The sequence below is a fragment of the Myripristis murdjan genome, chromosome 24, assembly GCF_902150065.1.
Source record: "Myripristis murdjan chromosome 24, fMyrMur1.1, whole genome shotgun sequence".
Taxonomy (NCBI): domain Eukaryota; kingdom Metazoa; phylum Chordata; class Actinopteri; order Holocentriformes; family Holocentridae; genus Myripristis; species Myripristis murdjan.
Genome location: NC_044003.1, coordinates 31,621,653 through 31,639,279, shown reverse-complemented (window position 1 = coordinate 31,639,279; position 17,627 = coordinate 31,621,653). Strand labels below are relative to the sequence as shown.

General features: G+C 39.0%; 1 protein-coding gene and 1 non-coding gene across 2 annotated transcripts in view; both read left to right on the top strand.

Moving 5' to 3' along the window:
* rp1l1b (rp1 like 1b) overlaps positions 1 to 17,627 on the top strand; it is a 34,119-nt gene that overhangs the window by 2,135 nt on the left and 14,357 nt on the right. Inside the window, exon 2 of the mRNA XM_030046827.1 lies at positions 17,322 to 17,471. Coding sequence (XP_029902687.1) covers positions 17,322 to 17,471 — 150 coding nt within the window. The remainder of the gene's footprint in view (positions 1 to 17,321; positions 17,472 to 17,627) is intronic.
* On the top strand, positions 4,267 to 4,349 carry trnal-cag (transfer RNA leucine (anticodon CAG)). The gene has a single exon. It is a non-coding gene; the product is annotated as a tRNA-Leu (tRNA).

Below are 17,627 nucleotides of genomic sequence, written 5' to 3'. Positions count from 1 at the left end.
ACACATCTCACAGCAAGGGATTATGGGTGCAGCTATTCTCCATCTCATTGTGGCTCAACAACAGGCACAGCGTGGGGTGGCAGGCAGGCGTGTACGTTGCCGGACGAAGAATGGACCAGACTCGACAAGGGACAGGTGCCATGTGGCAGAGGATGTGCGGGGACACAGATGGGGACCCCTGGAAAACTTGGGGGACTGTATGAGCAGCCAAGGGCCTCCCACCTGTACCTGCGCTGTGAATGCTGCAGCTGAACAGGATCCGGCACCTGTTCTAAGCAGATACAGGCACCCAGCAAAAGCACAGAGGGAGTCCAGCACATGGCTGCCAACCCAGGGAAGGAGAAGGCTAGATTTCCATTTACCCATAAGCACGGCCTGATTACCAAATCAGCACTGGCAGTTAAGCTTGTGCTGTACAACAGTATGTGCAAAAAAGGATTGGGAAGCTTGCTTCTTTCGCAAAGTACATTTCAGTATTTCGTGTAGATTACTATGTTAGAACTCTGTTTGTTAACTTCAAATCCCTATATCATATTCAGATAAGATAATAAAATCCCTCTAGATGTATTAATCAAAATGGATATTTGACTCTTAATAAAAACAGTGGGAACATAAAAAAAAGTTCTAAAACACTTTTCAGCAGGGATGTATTATTTTGAAGGCAAGTGATGTAAAATTGCAGTGCATGTCCTATTTTTAACAGCATGGCCTGCGCTGCTCTCTCTCTAATAGTATGACTTGCTCTGCTCTGTATGTATGCTGCAGAGCTATGTGGCTTGTTTTTGACTGCTGCAGATTCTCCCTGGGGTGGTGTAACTCTTCACCTCAATGTGGAGGAGGATGTTCCTATTGTGCTTCCTAATTGCAATGTGGTTGTTCCATTTAAGAGATAGAACATCCTTATCTGTTCCCTGCGTGACCTTGTATTGTGGGAATAACTTGAAAAAGTGCAACACACTTTAATTTAAACTCATTACACATTTTTATGCCATAAATATGTATATTTGTCGAAAATTTTTGATAAATCCAGATCCAAATCCAGGCACAGAGTAATTGTTAATGTTGTGGTTATAATTTCAAGTGCTGAACCACAGCTGCAGCACATTTTAAAAGCTCAGAAGAGCCTGGCAGTTCTAGCCAGATTATACAGGTCAAATTGAATTAAACTGCATGTATTTTTCTGCAATGGTTTTCCTTTTGTCAATGCACCCTGAAAAACAAGCTACCTTATCTGAACATTCATGAAGCTTGAAAACTCTGCTCCCTCCAAGGGCTTCATGACTTTGATCTTGAGTCATTCCACATCTTTTCCATTTTAGTGGGTCCACGTTCTCCCAACATGGCTCCATCATCCTGTGCCAACAGAGTTTACTCAGTGTGCATCCTGAAAGGCAGACACACTAATGATTCTGATGAGTGATGTTATAAGTTCAGCTGTCTGAGTGAGTCCCTATTAACAGCTACAGTGGAGGACAGACAAAGCAAGCTGCCATACTGCCTGATGACAGCTTGCAACACACAGCCACATAAAACACAGCAAAGCTTTTCAGGTTTAGCAAAACTCCTGGTGTAGTCCTAAGTAATCCCTTTCACGCATGAATGATTGAATCGGGATGTAATTTGATGTATTTTTTTTCTTATGTTTTGTGTCACTTGTAAAGAAGAACAAATTGATTTTGATGACATTTTCAATATCTTTATCCTCAAATCAAGGAGTTATGGATTTGTCCACTGTAGTGACATCATGCATCAACAGTATAAAAGTGGCTCAATAGAATATTGCGTTGACCAGCAGGAAATTTGTGTTTATAAACCAAAATTGTGCAGCAAATAATTCAGAAGTGCCAAAGTGTCACTTTGATTATTTCATCATTATAATTATTATTGTTATGTATCATGTATAGGTATACCTACGTGGGCAGAGTTAGGTATACAGTGTAAATACACAGAAATACACTGGAATAAAAAGATAGCAAAGCTAAGGGGAAGTGATGTGTTGATGGGTTGAAAATGAGCATTAATTAACATATCCACATGAGAAATATCTCATAATTTTATATAAACCACATTTATTACATAAATAATACACCGATTGCTGAATGCATGATGCATGATGTCCAAATGTCCAAACTGGAGTAACTGTATTATAAAAGTCTGGATAAACCTATACCTCTCATTTAGCTGAAAAGTATTGTTTTACTTGCCTGATTGTCTTAGGATGAAAGGGCTTCACAACTATTCCCTAAAGTATTTCCCATTTCCTCCATTTTTCCTCCATTTCCATTTTTTTTAAAAATTATGATGTCATATATCAAAAAATAATAATTAAAAAATATATATTCATGTGGAATATGAAATGGGAGGCCTGGAGATGGTTTGGACATGGTAAGCCCTGTCGAGATTGTTACAGTGGCTTTTTAATATTTGTCCACTGTAATCATACATGAAAAGGCAGATTGTGTATATCACAGGTAATTGAGCCTATGCCATCAAATTCATCTTCGTCCATCAAGAGACTTTTGGAAAGACTTGTCACAGAGGCAATGACTGGTTGACTTGTCATCTTTTAAAACCACATTTAATAGACGTTCTTTATGTTTTGCTTGTGTGTGTTTCAGTTTGCTTTATATTTTTTCTTATTTCTTTGTAAAGCATGTTTCAAAAGGACTATGCAAATAAAAATCTTTCTATTAAACATCCTTTTCACAAAGGCCATTCAGATGCAAAGGGACTCTGATTTCTAGCCACAGGTATGATCTCATACTGGCTGGCATGATTGTTTAGCCCTCCATCTCCCAGTGGCATAAAAAGTGGAAGTTTAAGATTCCCGATGACTGATCAATGATGCAAGTTCCTACCTAAGAGAACAACAAACCTCCCTCACAAGCGCTCATTTTGAGGTGAAGCACGTCAGCTATGACACACAGTATTTCCGCTGCCTTGATGTGCACTGTTTACACTCAGACTTTCTGGGTAAGAATGCTCCTGAGTGACCTTGACAATGGGTCACTCTGGCATTATTTCCATGCTCACTCCCACTCCACCAATATTACATTAAGGGGATCACAATATTCGGGATGTTGTTCATGTCTGAGCTTGAAGGAATCCCTTCCTGCTGGATACTCAGCCCCATTTCCTTAAAGACTTCACATCAAAAATGAGACATACGGAAATGAGTCACACAGTTGTCCCCAGAGTTCGGCCACTTCAGTTTAAGTACCATGTTGACAGGTAAAAAACAGGATATGAGCTATATAGGTCTGTTTATTACAGATGGTGGAATACTTCAGCACTGGTTTAGCTGAGAACTCTGATCGGAAGCTGAAACAGCCATAGTCATATGTTATGGCTTAGCCTAGTGAGCACTCAAAAGATTTTTCAAGTATGGGGATTTTGTCTTTCAATCAGGTTGTAATGTTACATCATGGGATCACCCTGGCCTATTACAAATAACCAACATACAGACAGCTATAATTTCACTTAAAGCTCCATATAATAATAATTTTACAACAATGATTTTCCACAATCACTGCTATGGTAAACTTTTCACTCAAGTACCCGAACTTGTAGTTTGAGAAAATGTGTTTCTGCAAATACTATAGAGTTTGCACTTGCAAAGGGTGGTTTACTCCCGTATTTTTTTTTTTTTTTTTTTAATTAATTACAATAATAGCTCTTGACATTATAGCCTACCTTATGCCATTTCCAAAATGACCAATTTTCCTTATTTCTACATAATTCTACATTTAACAGCTAGGGCTAGTGCTTCATAAAACAACATCTACGGCTTCCTAAATATACAGTGTAAATGAAATAAGAATTGAATATTTTAGATGACCCTATCAACCACTATACTGGCACGTGTATTTTTTGGTTTTATTTTGTAATATATATATTGTGGTGCTGTTACATGCAATCAGTCATTGGCCAATTGCTCCAACTCAACCCAATCCAGCGTCATCAATAAAATAACATAACATACAGTAGCAGTATGAGACAGAGACAGATAGGCAGGCAGGCAGGCAGGCAGGCAGGCACACACACACACAGGAAGAGTGGGGCGTTACAGTCACAGTGGCATAGCAAGAGTTAGCATGCTCATGCTGCGGTAGATAGTTAATGGAGTTAGCTGCTCTCCAGCTGTCAGCTAAGCTCCATATTCAACCGACTGGTTCTTCTCTAACCCAGGTGAAGAATAATGATCACCGGCAGAAATACACAAATTCATGGCTAAAACAAACTTTCCCCGGCGATGTGGGGCACAGTGTCAGGATGGCCGAGCGGTCTAAGGCGCTACGTTCAGGTCGTAGTCTCTCCTGGAGGCGTGGGTTCGAATCCCACTTCTGACAACAAGTTTACCTTTTCCTCCTGACAAATCTGGCCTTGCAGTTTGACAAAATTTGCCACAGCAAAACACTTAATCGCTTGTGCTTTCAAAGGCTGGTTTACCCATGTGGTTTGGAGCATAAACTCTTGAAATTGAGCTTCTTTTTTTTTTCTTTTTTAAAAGTAGCCTATTACCTCATAAGGTACCTTAGGCCATTTATAAACTGACCAATTTCTTCCTGCTGAGATACAAATTCTACATTAACAGCATCTAGCCCTCTGCTTCAAACATATACAGTGCATAAATATGCATAATTTTAAATGACCCTATCAACCACTATACTGGCACATTTATTTTTAAAAGTTATTTATTTAGTTACTCAAATATCTTTTGTTTGGATGTTACATGCAATTAGTCATTTGCTCCATTTCTGCTCAATCCAGTGCTATCAATAAAATAAATCATCCTGAAACTGATCAGAACATACAGTAGAAGTATGAGTTCGACAGGTAGATACATAGATAGACAGGCAGACAGACAGGAAGACAGGGACATAGTTGTGGACGTAGAGTCTATATCAGACATTTCTTAATCTAAAAATAACAGAACATTTTATTGAATTGAGCAGATTAAATCACTGATTTTCATTCATGTAGTTATAGAGATCTGATGTATTTTTTTTTGCTCATTACCTGTTTATTAACTCTTAGCCTTATATCATCTTTAATACAAGTTATAATAAGTAAAATGTATTGTGAGAGTAAATAACTATAATTACATTATCCTATGCGATGTATATACTCTTACCACTCCTTTTGACTGGAAGCTGGCCTGTTTCCTTCACTTGCAGGCCAGGCCCCGGAGCCGGCAAACTTCCTCAGACATGACATCCACTCTGAGTCTGCCATCACCTTGTGTGATTTAGATTTTAAAGATATTGCCTCTGGTGGTGTAAATGAAGGAGCATTTTTTAAGTGCATGATACAGCCTAAGTGCTGGAACATGAAAGCCCAGCCATTAGCCTTATAACATTGTAATAAACCTGTGAAAAACCCACTGGTGAAATAAGCCAAGCGTCTAGGATATACTGCCTCTGTGTTTGAAACACAGCTCATGAATTCACCTGATTATTATTATAAATATGTATTCAAACAGATAGATGCATAGATAGATACACAGATACATAGACAGGTTCTTTATTGTGCTTTTTCAAAGAAATTTATGGCTACAGTGTGCAGAGACAAAGTAGGACTATACATGCACATCCTAACCAAAGAAAGGGCAAATGCTGAGCTGAAAGTGAGCAAACAATGAAACAAACAAATCAACAGCCCCACACAGCCGGGCTCCTGTGTAAATTTATTTATTGCACCACCAGCAATGTGATGTTGGAGCACCACTGCTCTTCGTCAGAGTCTGATGAAATGCCACAACGCCGTTTGTCAAATAAATAAGGTAGTTAATAAGTTAATAAGTTAGTTGATAAATAAGTTGCAGCCCCACAGTGTGCAAGCTGTTTGTTTCAAAATCTGTACACAGCCACACATAAACACACAGGTACATAAATACAGTAATCAGTATGATATGACTAAAGTGCATACAAGATACCTACACATTTATAAACACAAGTGCTGAAGCTGTGTGGTGGAAAACATAATGAATTAGATAGCTCTGGCTTGTTGCCATAATAGCATACATTAGCAAATACTGGCTGACTAGAATGAATGAAATTCTAGTTACACAACCTAGTGTTTGCAACCTAGAACACTTAATCAATCAGTATAGCAACATGACACAACAGGTGAAATTACTTCTATACTTACAGTTTTGTCATACAACACTAGTAAAAGTGTAAATACTCACCATGTCGCTTGCTAAAAGAAGTGCTCACCACAGACAAAGGTTGTATTCTCCACTCTGACATTTCTCCATTGTGAGTGGACACAGAATATTGGAGCCATAACAGTGACTGGCTGTCATTCTTTAACATTTCCAAAAGTTGGACAGCCGATTCAGCTCAGGTCGTACTCCACTGGAGACAAACTCAAAAATGTTGACGAATGCTTGTGACCTGGCAGGCACATGAAAAACTTGACAGCAAGAGAAAATTTTCCCCAGATTTTTACGTCCAAATACATTTTGTGTACTCCTGGTATATTTGTCTGTTAATATCTAGAGAGAAATTTTGCACAGCGGCATAATAACTCTGAAGACGTGCATGTATTGTAGCACGAAGCCCCTCAGCTATTTCACACCACACGTTATAGTGTGACATACTACTTGTCCACTTGCAGGGTCTGCTGAAGTTTACCAGGACTTATTGTTTGTATTTTAGGTGTCAGGATAATGTGGAGTGAGAGCAGTTTCATCAGTTGTACAGTTTTTTTAACCTGACGATATAAAAACTATACACAGAAAACAGCTTTAGGTCTACCTTTTATTCCTGCAATCTTGTCTTTCTTACCAATTGGTGCACGTCTGTATTTCCACTCTGTGACACCTGCAACATGAATTTTTGGTTTCGTCAGTAGTCTTTAATGCCAAGGTGTTCTGCGACCACTTTTAGTATTTGTCCAGTCAGTCTACCGTTCATAGGTTTAAAATTTCCTGACAGTTTCTTCTAATAGGATACACTCTTTGTGTACATGTGTGGATGTGTGTTGCAGTGTGGGTGACTGGCACCACCCTACCACCAGGTGGAGTATCCAATGAGTCAATGCTGTCTTCCAGGTAGTATCATGCTGGGTGGCTCGCCATCAATAGGAATCAATGGATCTTCAAAACTGATTCTCACTCTGTCTGTAAGACTTGACCTGTTTTTGCAAACATGACTTGAATGTTATCCTGTTGTTGGTTTGCCCTCCACAGGTATGTCTTGTGGCGATAGACCACGGACCCTAACACATCTAGTCACACATAGGTAAAAGATGGTTCCATGCTCTAATGACCAGATGGTAGCTCAACCAGTTTTTGTCCTACAGATCACTCACAAAGTTTGTGACAAGTATCACATACGCGGAGGGTGCTCTTGATGCATGTCTTGCCTCTCACAATCCAGAATCCTGCCTTGTGAATGGCACCCTCTGTGAAGACATGCCCCTGATTTCTGGCCTTTTTTTGTGCCTCATAAGTAGGGTTGTGATTTGACTGTGGTCTAGAATAATGACAGGGAACTTCTCTCTTATCTCAAGGACTGCATGCTTGAGACTTCCTACTATTTGTAGAAGATCATCTTCGTCTGCACAGGGTTTCAGCTTTCACAGTGGACTCTTCTTTTGGAATGTCCTTTCTGGCTGCCAAGCAGTTGAACTCTACACTCCAGATCTCACTGCACACACCTGATGATGAAAGTGGAGTTGTGCAGTGGAGAGAGGGGTCCTGGGATCTCAAACTCTGTCAGAAAAAGTCTTTCCACATCCTTGATTCAGCCCCCCTCTCCTCCAGGTAAGGACTATCCCAGTCAAGTGCTTCACAGCTCATGAGATCTTGCAGAGGGAAGGGTGAAATAAACCCAAGAGGATCTAACAGACAGTTCGCCATAGCTCTCATGACTGTGCACAGATCCTACTGTTGTATGTACGTTTTCCCCCTAAATGAACATTTGGCACAGGTGCCAACTCTTCAGGAAGACTCTGTGTTTATGTAAATATACAGCATATAGCTTGAGAGTCATATATAGTGATTTGTATAGTGCCATGACTGGATGTAATCCTTGAACACAGGCAAGTCAATAGCCAATCAGACGTAAGTTTGATCAGGCACTCAGACCCCGCCCTCTTAGCCAGCCCAAGACACAAATAGAAAGAAAAACTTTCTGACTGTCTATTCAGTTTTCTATTTTGCTATCCAACATTCCACAATTATAAAACTTGGAAAACAGCTACAAAATATGAATTATACATTGATCTGATGAATGAAAAATGCAGCTCAATTTTCCAGTTTTCTATCATTCTTTCTTTATTTTGCATGGAAAATTGAACTGATAAGCATTATACAGACCTTAGAACACTTGACCAGACTGTTAATTCTGAGTGGCTGATCATCTGTCACTTGTTAAAACAGGAAAACAGTAAACATTATATTGGTACACAATTAATATTTTAACCCTTTACTGTCACTGGGTTATACCATCTAAACCAGAGTTGCAACAGAAGTATGAACACTGAATTAAAAAAAAAAAAAAAAAAAAAAAAAAAATCCCCTATTTTGAAGACATAATTAACCATCAAAAATTCCAGCATTGTCAATAGGAGCCAGGCAAATGAAATGTTGTGTTGGAGCACATAAGATTAGATTAATTTGATTCTTGAAAAACATAAAACATGGAACATGGCTCACTTGAGAGTTCACATAATGCACTGTGATGGCCTGGAGCAGAACTATCCATTAATAGTTGGGACCATTATTTCTCTCCTTGGGCTCCAAACTAGATGACCAAGAATCTAATATTTAATCTATAGGATATTATCAAGATGTTGCCTATTGCTTATTATGTTATGAGACTGACTTAAGCAATGATAGGATTCAGCAAGAGGAGAGAGGCCATGTTTTTAGAGAAGTCAGGCATTATTATTAGACACAATGCAATGTGGTAAAACAGTGAAAAAGCACCACTGATAAAAAAGAAAACTCCACACAGCAATGTAGTTTGAGTAGGCCTGTCAATATGAGTGGTAATTTAGAGTTATTGTGATGTTTTCATTTCAAATTATATTTTTTATTGTATTAAAAAGTAGTACTAGAAGTAGGGTTTCTCAAACAGAACATCTGCTATTATCCCAGTGAAATTATCCTTGGTGCTCCAATTTCCACCTTATTTCCAAGTGACCAGGAATGGAAAGGGACATTTGTGACGTCAAATTTCAAAGGGTGGGACAAACTGTGTTTTCTTGTCTTGCCTTGTGCTAAGCTGAATTCAGACATTCCGTATCCTCTCTCTAGATAAGCAGTGGCCACAGACCGGTTTGATTCTGCAGGAGAAAAAGCTGTTCCAGTACTTTTAGATCTAACTAATAGGATTTGCAAGCCCTAAAAGATTCCTCTTTTGTGTGACGTCTCATGTTGGCTCACTCTAAATTGTTGGAAAAACAGGGACAATCCCTCTTTGTCAGGAATGCATAAAACCATGGTCACATGCATGCATACGCATACATGCAGCACACACACACTCGCACGCACAGACACATATACACAATCATAGACGCTCATGGCTACATTGGCTAATACAATGCAAATTCTGGTTTCAGGATATGTTAAATACAAAAGAATGAACAAGGACCTGTTAGTCAACTAAAATAACACAAATGCCAGATATATAGTTAATTTAAACCTGTTTTCGAGCAAAATTTTGCTTTACCCATGGCTGTAGTATCAACTTTGGTGCACCTAAATAAAATATGCTAGGTAGCATAAGCTATCTCTGCATTGCTAAATCCCAAACCTACATATTTGCACCGCATGAAACATGAATACAGAATCAATTGTTTTTTTCGTTATCCAATGAATGGCTAAATATAACAGAGCATGTACGGTTGAATCAGCATTCTCCAGAGCAGGATTTGCAATGCAGCATTCTCCAATGCAGGATTTGTTCAGAAGGTGAGCATGTCACTGTGGGATTGTGTAAATTGTATTAGTGGTTTAAGCGGTCAAGGGTCTCCACTCTGTTATATTTATACTCCCTATGAGTTTGTAAACTCAAAAAGAAGTTCACACTCATCATTCCATTGTTTTAGATTCCTTTTCTCATATGGATTAAAGTAATGAAATAGTATCAATATCTTCCTTATGTCTAATATGGCTTCCTAATTATATTTGCCACTTCTCTCACATGGCCTTCCTGTGGAATAAAAACACAGAAAATTGCTGTTTATTATATGATCTTAGGTCTTATGAAAAGCTTGGTTGTTCTGATTATTTAAAATTATTCAAAACCTTGTGCCTTGTGTTGTTTAAATTCATCCACTATTTAAATTTTATTTAGCAAAAGTTGGTGGCACCTGTAATAGAAATTTCAATAGTTATCTGATAACTCACCAAGAAAGATCAGCCTCAGTGATTACCTGTAACTTATAAATGTTGGTGTAAAACTGAGGCTATTTGGAAGTGGTATGTACATTTCCTAAGTTAATGTGATTGCATAATGAAGGTAGCATGTGTGACCAGAACAGCATGGATTATCTATTATGTGTCCAAGTCTTACACTATAACTGGGGTCATTTATCACAGCTTATATTCAGCCTTCAGTGTCCTAACAGTAAAGCTGCAGCAGGACTGCGACTAACATAGCAGGAGCCCTGCCGCACAGCAGCGTGTATGCCAATTAGCCCTGATAATGTAACTGCAACCAGGGGGAGAGAGAGCACCAAGTCCAAGCAACAGCGTGCACGTGTGAGCTTGAGGAATTAAGAGCTTCATGGCCTCCTGCTGCGACTCAACCTGAGGCCATTAACACGTTAAGACATGGTGGAGGCTGGGTGACAGAGCAAAAAAAAAAAAAGTGCATTATAAAAAATATATTAAATTAAATATTTATTCATTCATTCATTCATTCATTTTATGTCTGGTATATATTTCATTTTTGTTTGATTCTCAGTTCAGTCATGCAGCTCTGAATCAAATGGCATCTCTCTGATTGTTGCCGTGCCAAGATTACTTCATGCCAAGTGGACTCATGTTGACTGTGGACTGCTTCTGTTGATCCTAAGGGTGATGCCGATGCCTTCCTCAGACAGGAAAGCCCCCCTGTCTCAGGAAGGGGGCATGTCATCAGCACTTCTTTTGAATGACTCACCACTGTGGCCCAGCAGGGGATCCTGGTGCCTTTCACTCCCATGAGTCAGTAAGCAATAAATCCACCCACCCCAAGCCAAGCCCACCCCACTACAACCCATCAAGCTCCTTAAGACTGAAGACAGACGGCAGGACGAGGGCTTGCTTCGCTGTGAGCGTGTGTGTTTGTGTATGTGGGAGTGGGTGCTCTTGTGATTAAGCACTTCTTGAAACTCCCGACATTGTAGGGAGGGATCGGCATGCCGTCTGTGGGCCTCTGATAAGGGTAACCCTCACTTATTTTATGGCAGTTCCTTTGTCCTTGAAAAGAGTGGGTCAACCCTGACTGCTATTCAGACAAAGAAAACATGGAATCTAAAATAGTTTTTCATACGTTTCAAACGTGACAAACACTGTAGTAGGGAACTGAAAACCAGCAGTGTATATTTTCTATTCCAAAGAGGCATGACTGGATCCTCTACAAAATTCTGTCCTTACTGGCCTTATGGATTTCAAACTGTAGTTAAAGACACTACATTTCTGACTCATTGCTACCTGCTGAGAAGAACATAGTGAAGCTCATAATGACAAATGCATGCCTCCTCTACTTCATACGCACTGTCTCATCAATTTGTCTGTGGATACTGTGCCAGGCAAGCAGCCCAGCTGAAGCAGGCTAATTAGGAGGGGGCAGCGCCACTCTTATTTGGATTGCATTGCCTTGGGAAAGAAAGGAGCAATAAAAACACTGGCACTTTTGCCCATTTATCTTGATATAACCTTTTAGATAATTGTTATCCCTTGAATGTATTTATTTTGTTTTATTGGTGATGATCACACCAACAGCATGATACAGAAATTCAAGAGTTGCAAACAGGGTATGACACTTAGATGCCAGCAATATGAAAATAAAAATGAGAGCATCCATTTGAAAGTCATGTCACTGTGTGAAGAACGGGCAATCAAATCAAAGGATAAATGTTTTTACCCATTTCACAGAAAAGAAAGTTCAGCTCAAAAAACTCAATAAATATTCTAGATTATGTTTGGTTTAACACTGAGTGTTAAAATGATGTAAAATGATATATCTACACAGCAGTATCAAAGCTGATAAAGTAACAGAAAAGAAGGCATAGATAGAGATCTAGATCTAGATCTGCATCTAAATATAGACGAATGCAGTCAAATGGAGTTTAACTATTTTAGGGAGAAAAAAGGACCTTTGCTATGCAGATGAATGATTGCAGGTGGCTATTTCTTTTATTAGAAAGCGCCCTACATAAAATAACAATAGAAGTCCACTTTTTAAACCAGATACAAATTCAGTTACCTTGCCTTTTCCATATTACATATTCAGGTTCAGTGGATTATATTTGCTTTTTGGCATGTCTAATGGTGAATACATCAACTAATATTAGTTTACATTGCTTAATTACTTGCTAACTGAGAGCTCATATAGTGTGAAATCACAAAGTCAAAGTTCAGTCCATAGGCATGCATTAGCTGCTAGTCCCGTGACTGCAATCCGCACAACATGGTTTAATCTTATCATTATCCCTGAGGATCAGCATGCAAAGTACACCAGCTGCAGGTGTTAACAAAGATTTACTCCTCAGGCTACTTCTGAAATTACTTGAGCTATACCTTTTTGTCAAAACGTAGGAAAATGCCCATGCACAGGGACAGTCAAGGTGCCAGTAGTGTGGCGAAGGAACAGATTAGTAGGGAGAACAACATATAGTGAAAACATACCGCACACTGGACTGTGGCTTCTTCAGGCTCATGGGCCTGAAGAAGTTGCTCTGAACTTAAATAAAAGATCCTCATGAGTCCAGTGTGCGGCATGTTTCCACTATATGTGGTTCTCCCTTCTAATCTATACCTTTTTGTCTTTACATTTTACAGCATGTTACTGACCTTTTTTTTTTTTTTTTTTGCTGTTGTATCAAAAGTATTTGACACATTTTTACTCTCTGTATATGTCTATGTATAGATGTTGGCTAATACACACACACACACATTTATTTATTTATTATTCATTCATTCATTCATTTATTCAGTATATTAGGAATCATATAAAACATAATCACAAACTGGATCTGGCTCCAGATGTTATCCATTAGTATTATATTAGTATCCATGGATAACAACAAAAATAATTATTCAAGAAAGGGGTTATCCATTTTTTTTCTCACCCAGTGTCTGATTTTTCAGATATTAATGGCATGCTGATGTGGATGTATAGGCTAAGGTTACAATGGCTCTTGGAAATAAACATGAAGACACAGACTGAAAAAAACGTTAAATAAATGACTGCCAGAAGCCAACCACAGGGACTTTTTCATCATTGAATGCAGTCAACATTACATTGCATCATTTACATGTATAGCTTAGTTTGGAAAAGTCTTCTTCCCAAATGCTCTAAAATACAATCATTTGCAAATATTTCTGGAAGATGCACTTTAAACACGGTAAATAAAGGCTGATTAGGGGAGGATAAATAATACCTCTGAGGGGAAATTTACTTTGCTGTCAGAAATATTAAAGCAAATATGTAGGAGAGGTTTTGATTTAGTTGTATGTATTGCATCAGGAATCACACTCATATTGCCATCTGAAAAATATGAATAAATCATGACCGAAGGGACAAACGATGATTGGATAAAAAGGAGGAAGATTATGCAAAGTCATGGTTTGTCATTGGTTCCTCACCTGCCCTGTTAAACCCTGTTCTACTGGTGTTCCCTTTATGCAATGGTGAAGTCCGAGTCATGTGTCTAAAGCCTCAGAAGATTTCAGTCCAATCTCAGGGTGATTAGGGAGGCTTTTCATTCTATCCTTAGCTTCCTATGTACCTGATTAGCAGGTAGGCCAGCTTCAAGAGGAGGGCTTTTGAACTGGCTGTTTGCTCCTGTATTTGTTCGCACTGAGAGCCCAGGGTTAAGAGTCTCTGTTGGGAGTTTGTATATCACAATCTTCTACTTTTGTGGAGAGCAACTTGCAGTTTGTTGAGCTTATCGTTTGGATCATGATTGTGGATTATGTGAGTATATCATTTTGTTTGTGGACTTTATCTGTTGCAAGAGGATGTTGCAGAATGACACTGGAGGTCTCACAGTTTTCAACTTGCCAATCAGCACATCTGTGAAGATTGAGTTCACAGAGCAGGCTAGTTTTGTAATTACTATAATAATCACCCAAATTGTTAATGTCAATCTGTTGATCTTAAGTACAATACATTGTTTCAGCTAGAGTAGTTACCAGCCACTGCAACCATTTGAAACAGCCTGGGTACAAAGTACACAAGTTGAAAAAAAAATTCCAGTGTTTGGAATTGCATTTGATCGAAACATACATCCGTGCCATTATAATTTATTCTTGTGGTCACAAGCAAAGAATGCATTAACCTTTGACAAACTGGATGATGTCAGCCGGTCTTTGTACTTAAAGAATGGAGGGTGCAATTTTTAGTTTCTTTGCTTTGACTCCTTTAGGATCCTTGATTGACAGAGATGACATGTAGGGATGAGTTATCTGTTATTCAAGTTGTCCAAGGTGCTGCTTTCAGGTGTAAACCCTGTATGTCCAAATAATAAACACTGAAATGGATACCATCATCCCACGGGGTGAAGAATTTGCTTTGAGAAATGCAGTTTGTCAACTAAAGTCAATGCAAGAAAATTATAGAATGTCCAGTTTTGAGATTTTCTGTGATATTTCCTGGTCACACTGAATAAAAGAAATAGAAGGACAAGGAGAGGGGTATACCTTCTGAAAGTACGCAAACTAGTGCATACATTCATAGTCTTTGATGTAATCTGATACCATACCCTTCATTCCTCCAGCTTCTCCAGCTACAGCTATGTCTGCACATTATTACAGCTATGGGGCTTATGCAGTTGGTATAGTTTTGCTCCCAGGTTCATGAACCACACATGATAGACAATGCCGGCCCTCAGAACATTTATGAATGCATAATAGTGATACAAGGTTACTTCAGGATGCAGATGATATGACGAATACTTGGCAGAGGTAGCACATAAATAATAAACATCAACATTTGACCAAAGAATAAATCTTAAATCTGTGAAACTGAAATAGAATGTGCCTTCATCCTGGATTACAGAGGCCAGCATAGTCTTTTCTATTCACATTTTATTCTAAGCCATTATTATCCATTGCACAGGTTGGGTGTTGGTTAAACTTCTTTAGCTTAAAGGCAAATATTGTCTTATGGCATACATGAGGTGACACATATACGGCTTAATGACAAATATAGAGCAATCAGAGCGATCAATTTCCTTTCTTTTCAAACTCTTTTCCACACCAAAATTTTCAAATACATGGAGCACTTGATGCTGTACATGTGTGCTAATGCAGAAATGAGAACAGCCAAACCGGTTCTTTATTGGTGTCAGTCAAGCTTAGCCTATTTTACCATTTCATATTGGGCATGCATCCTTTTCCATCAGGCAACAATGATTTATCTTTACCTCTCCCTATTATCTCAGTAAGAATGCAGTGTGCTTACTGAAGATATTTCTGTGGTTGTTCAGTGGTTAATCCTTGCATTATTGACTGGTGGTGCTAAGAATGTCTTCTTTTTTTCAGTGACAGAGACAATCATCAAGGTAATGTCCACTTCCACTGTTAGCAGAGACTTAAGCTTGTTATTTTAAGACACTTGGAGGTTTTATTTGTGGCTCTATCCTCATTATCCCTGCCATCATTTACTCTTGGATCCTCTTTGCAGTCTGCACATTTGGTACTATTTAGTCTACAGCCATGTCACATGTATTCTTGAATTAAAATGCACCAGATACTTGCAGTGAGGTGACATTTTGACAGTTGATGGACCACAGATGAATCAATTCTAAATCTGGTTTGACTTGTATGCTGTGCCACTGTCATCCCATAATAAGTATATGGACATATAAAAGAGATTTCCAGTCTTCAACAACAACAAAATAACAATGCATGTTGTTTTGAGTTTTTGGTGGCAATGTGGAGGAAAATTGTACGAACTGCCCTGTAGTCTCAATGTCCTCTCTGTGTAAGGGCTTTATTCCTCAGCCTTATGTCAAGTCTTGTTAAACATGTATGGTTACATCTGCAGGCTTAGCACTTAAGACAAATAAGTTCAAGGCCTATAATGGGAAAAGCTAAAAACAAAAAGTACTGTTCAGCAGAAGTTCGCAATCTGCATGCAGATTATCAGAGGATAATATATTCCATTTGGAAGAACTAGGAGGCTCATCACTCCTAGTTTTTCTTTAATGTTGCTGGTTTACTTGAACTAATCGCTTTAAAGGACAATTTTACAAAGCAAGCAATCATCTTTTAGAACTCTGCTATAATTTTTACCCAGCCATTCCACTATGATATGAAAATGAACTTTCAGAGACTTCAAACTTTCTTCACACCAGTATTTCATCACTGTAGTAATGTTTTCTACCTTAGTTTTCCTAAAGGCAGCAGCACTGTTGTGTTTTGGCTTTAAATTGTGCAGAGTGAAAGAATCCCTCCAAAGGAAAATAGTCCCTGCATGGGGAAACATGTGCTTTCCACAGACAGTTATCAGCTCTGTGGTTCTCAGATAGCAGCAACTTTGTTAGCCACAGAAACAGAACTTTATAAGGTGGGTGCTTCAAACAAAAATTCAAATTTGGAGGGATTTTGATTATATGACGTGAAATCTTTAGTATCCCTGCATAATTTGTAAAATGGGAAATTGCATTAAATGGGCCAAACATTCAAAAATCACTGGTATGTATCTACAAAAATAAATTGTTTGTGTTTTTGCCTTCAAGCAGATGCTAAATTATTGGTGGCAGAGTGCTTCCAATACAATTCTTGGTATGTGTGAAATATGCATCAGCAGCATCAGTGGGATGCATACACCACCTCGGCTGCATTAAGACTGGAAGAGGTTTGAGGCGAATTCACGACAATAGTCTACAAGGGGTTAAGTTACATTCTAGCCTATCACATGACAAAATATGAAAAAAAGTGTGGTACATTTTGCTTTTCAGTTTGTTCTGTGTATCAGCCACTGTTAACGATTTCTTTGAATTCCCTTCTTTCAGGTTGGAGAAATGGGAGCATTGGGGATACAACTTCTGCTAGGCAGCTCAGGGCAAACATGACAATCTCCGTCACTGGCTGCCCACACTGACTTTCTCCTCTCTTCTGCTCGTTTGTGGCGATTCTTCATTCGGAGCAGGGGGACTACCATCAACTTGAGGATAAACCCAACATGTCCTCTCACAGACGCAGTTTCCAGTGTTTCAATGCCATCGGGGGCGAGGGCTGCCATGGCTCTTCACTGTCCCGTCACACCAGCAAACTCCCCAGGATATCCCGACATGGAATGGTATCCCATCATGAACCGCTGGAGGAATGCTATCTTTGTACTGAGTATAGGCATGCCCTGGAAGCAAGAGACACTCACGCTTCATTTTTGTGTCATGCTCAACCACACCACCACCACCACTCACATCAATATATTCTCAGGGGGCCAAACAGGCCT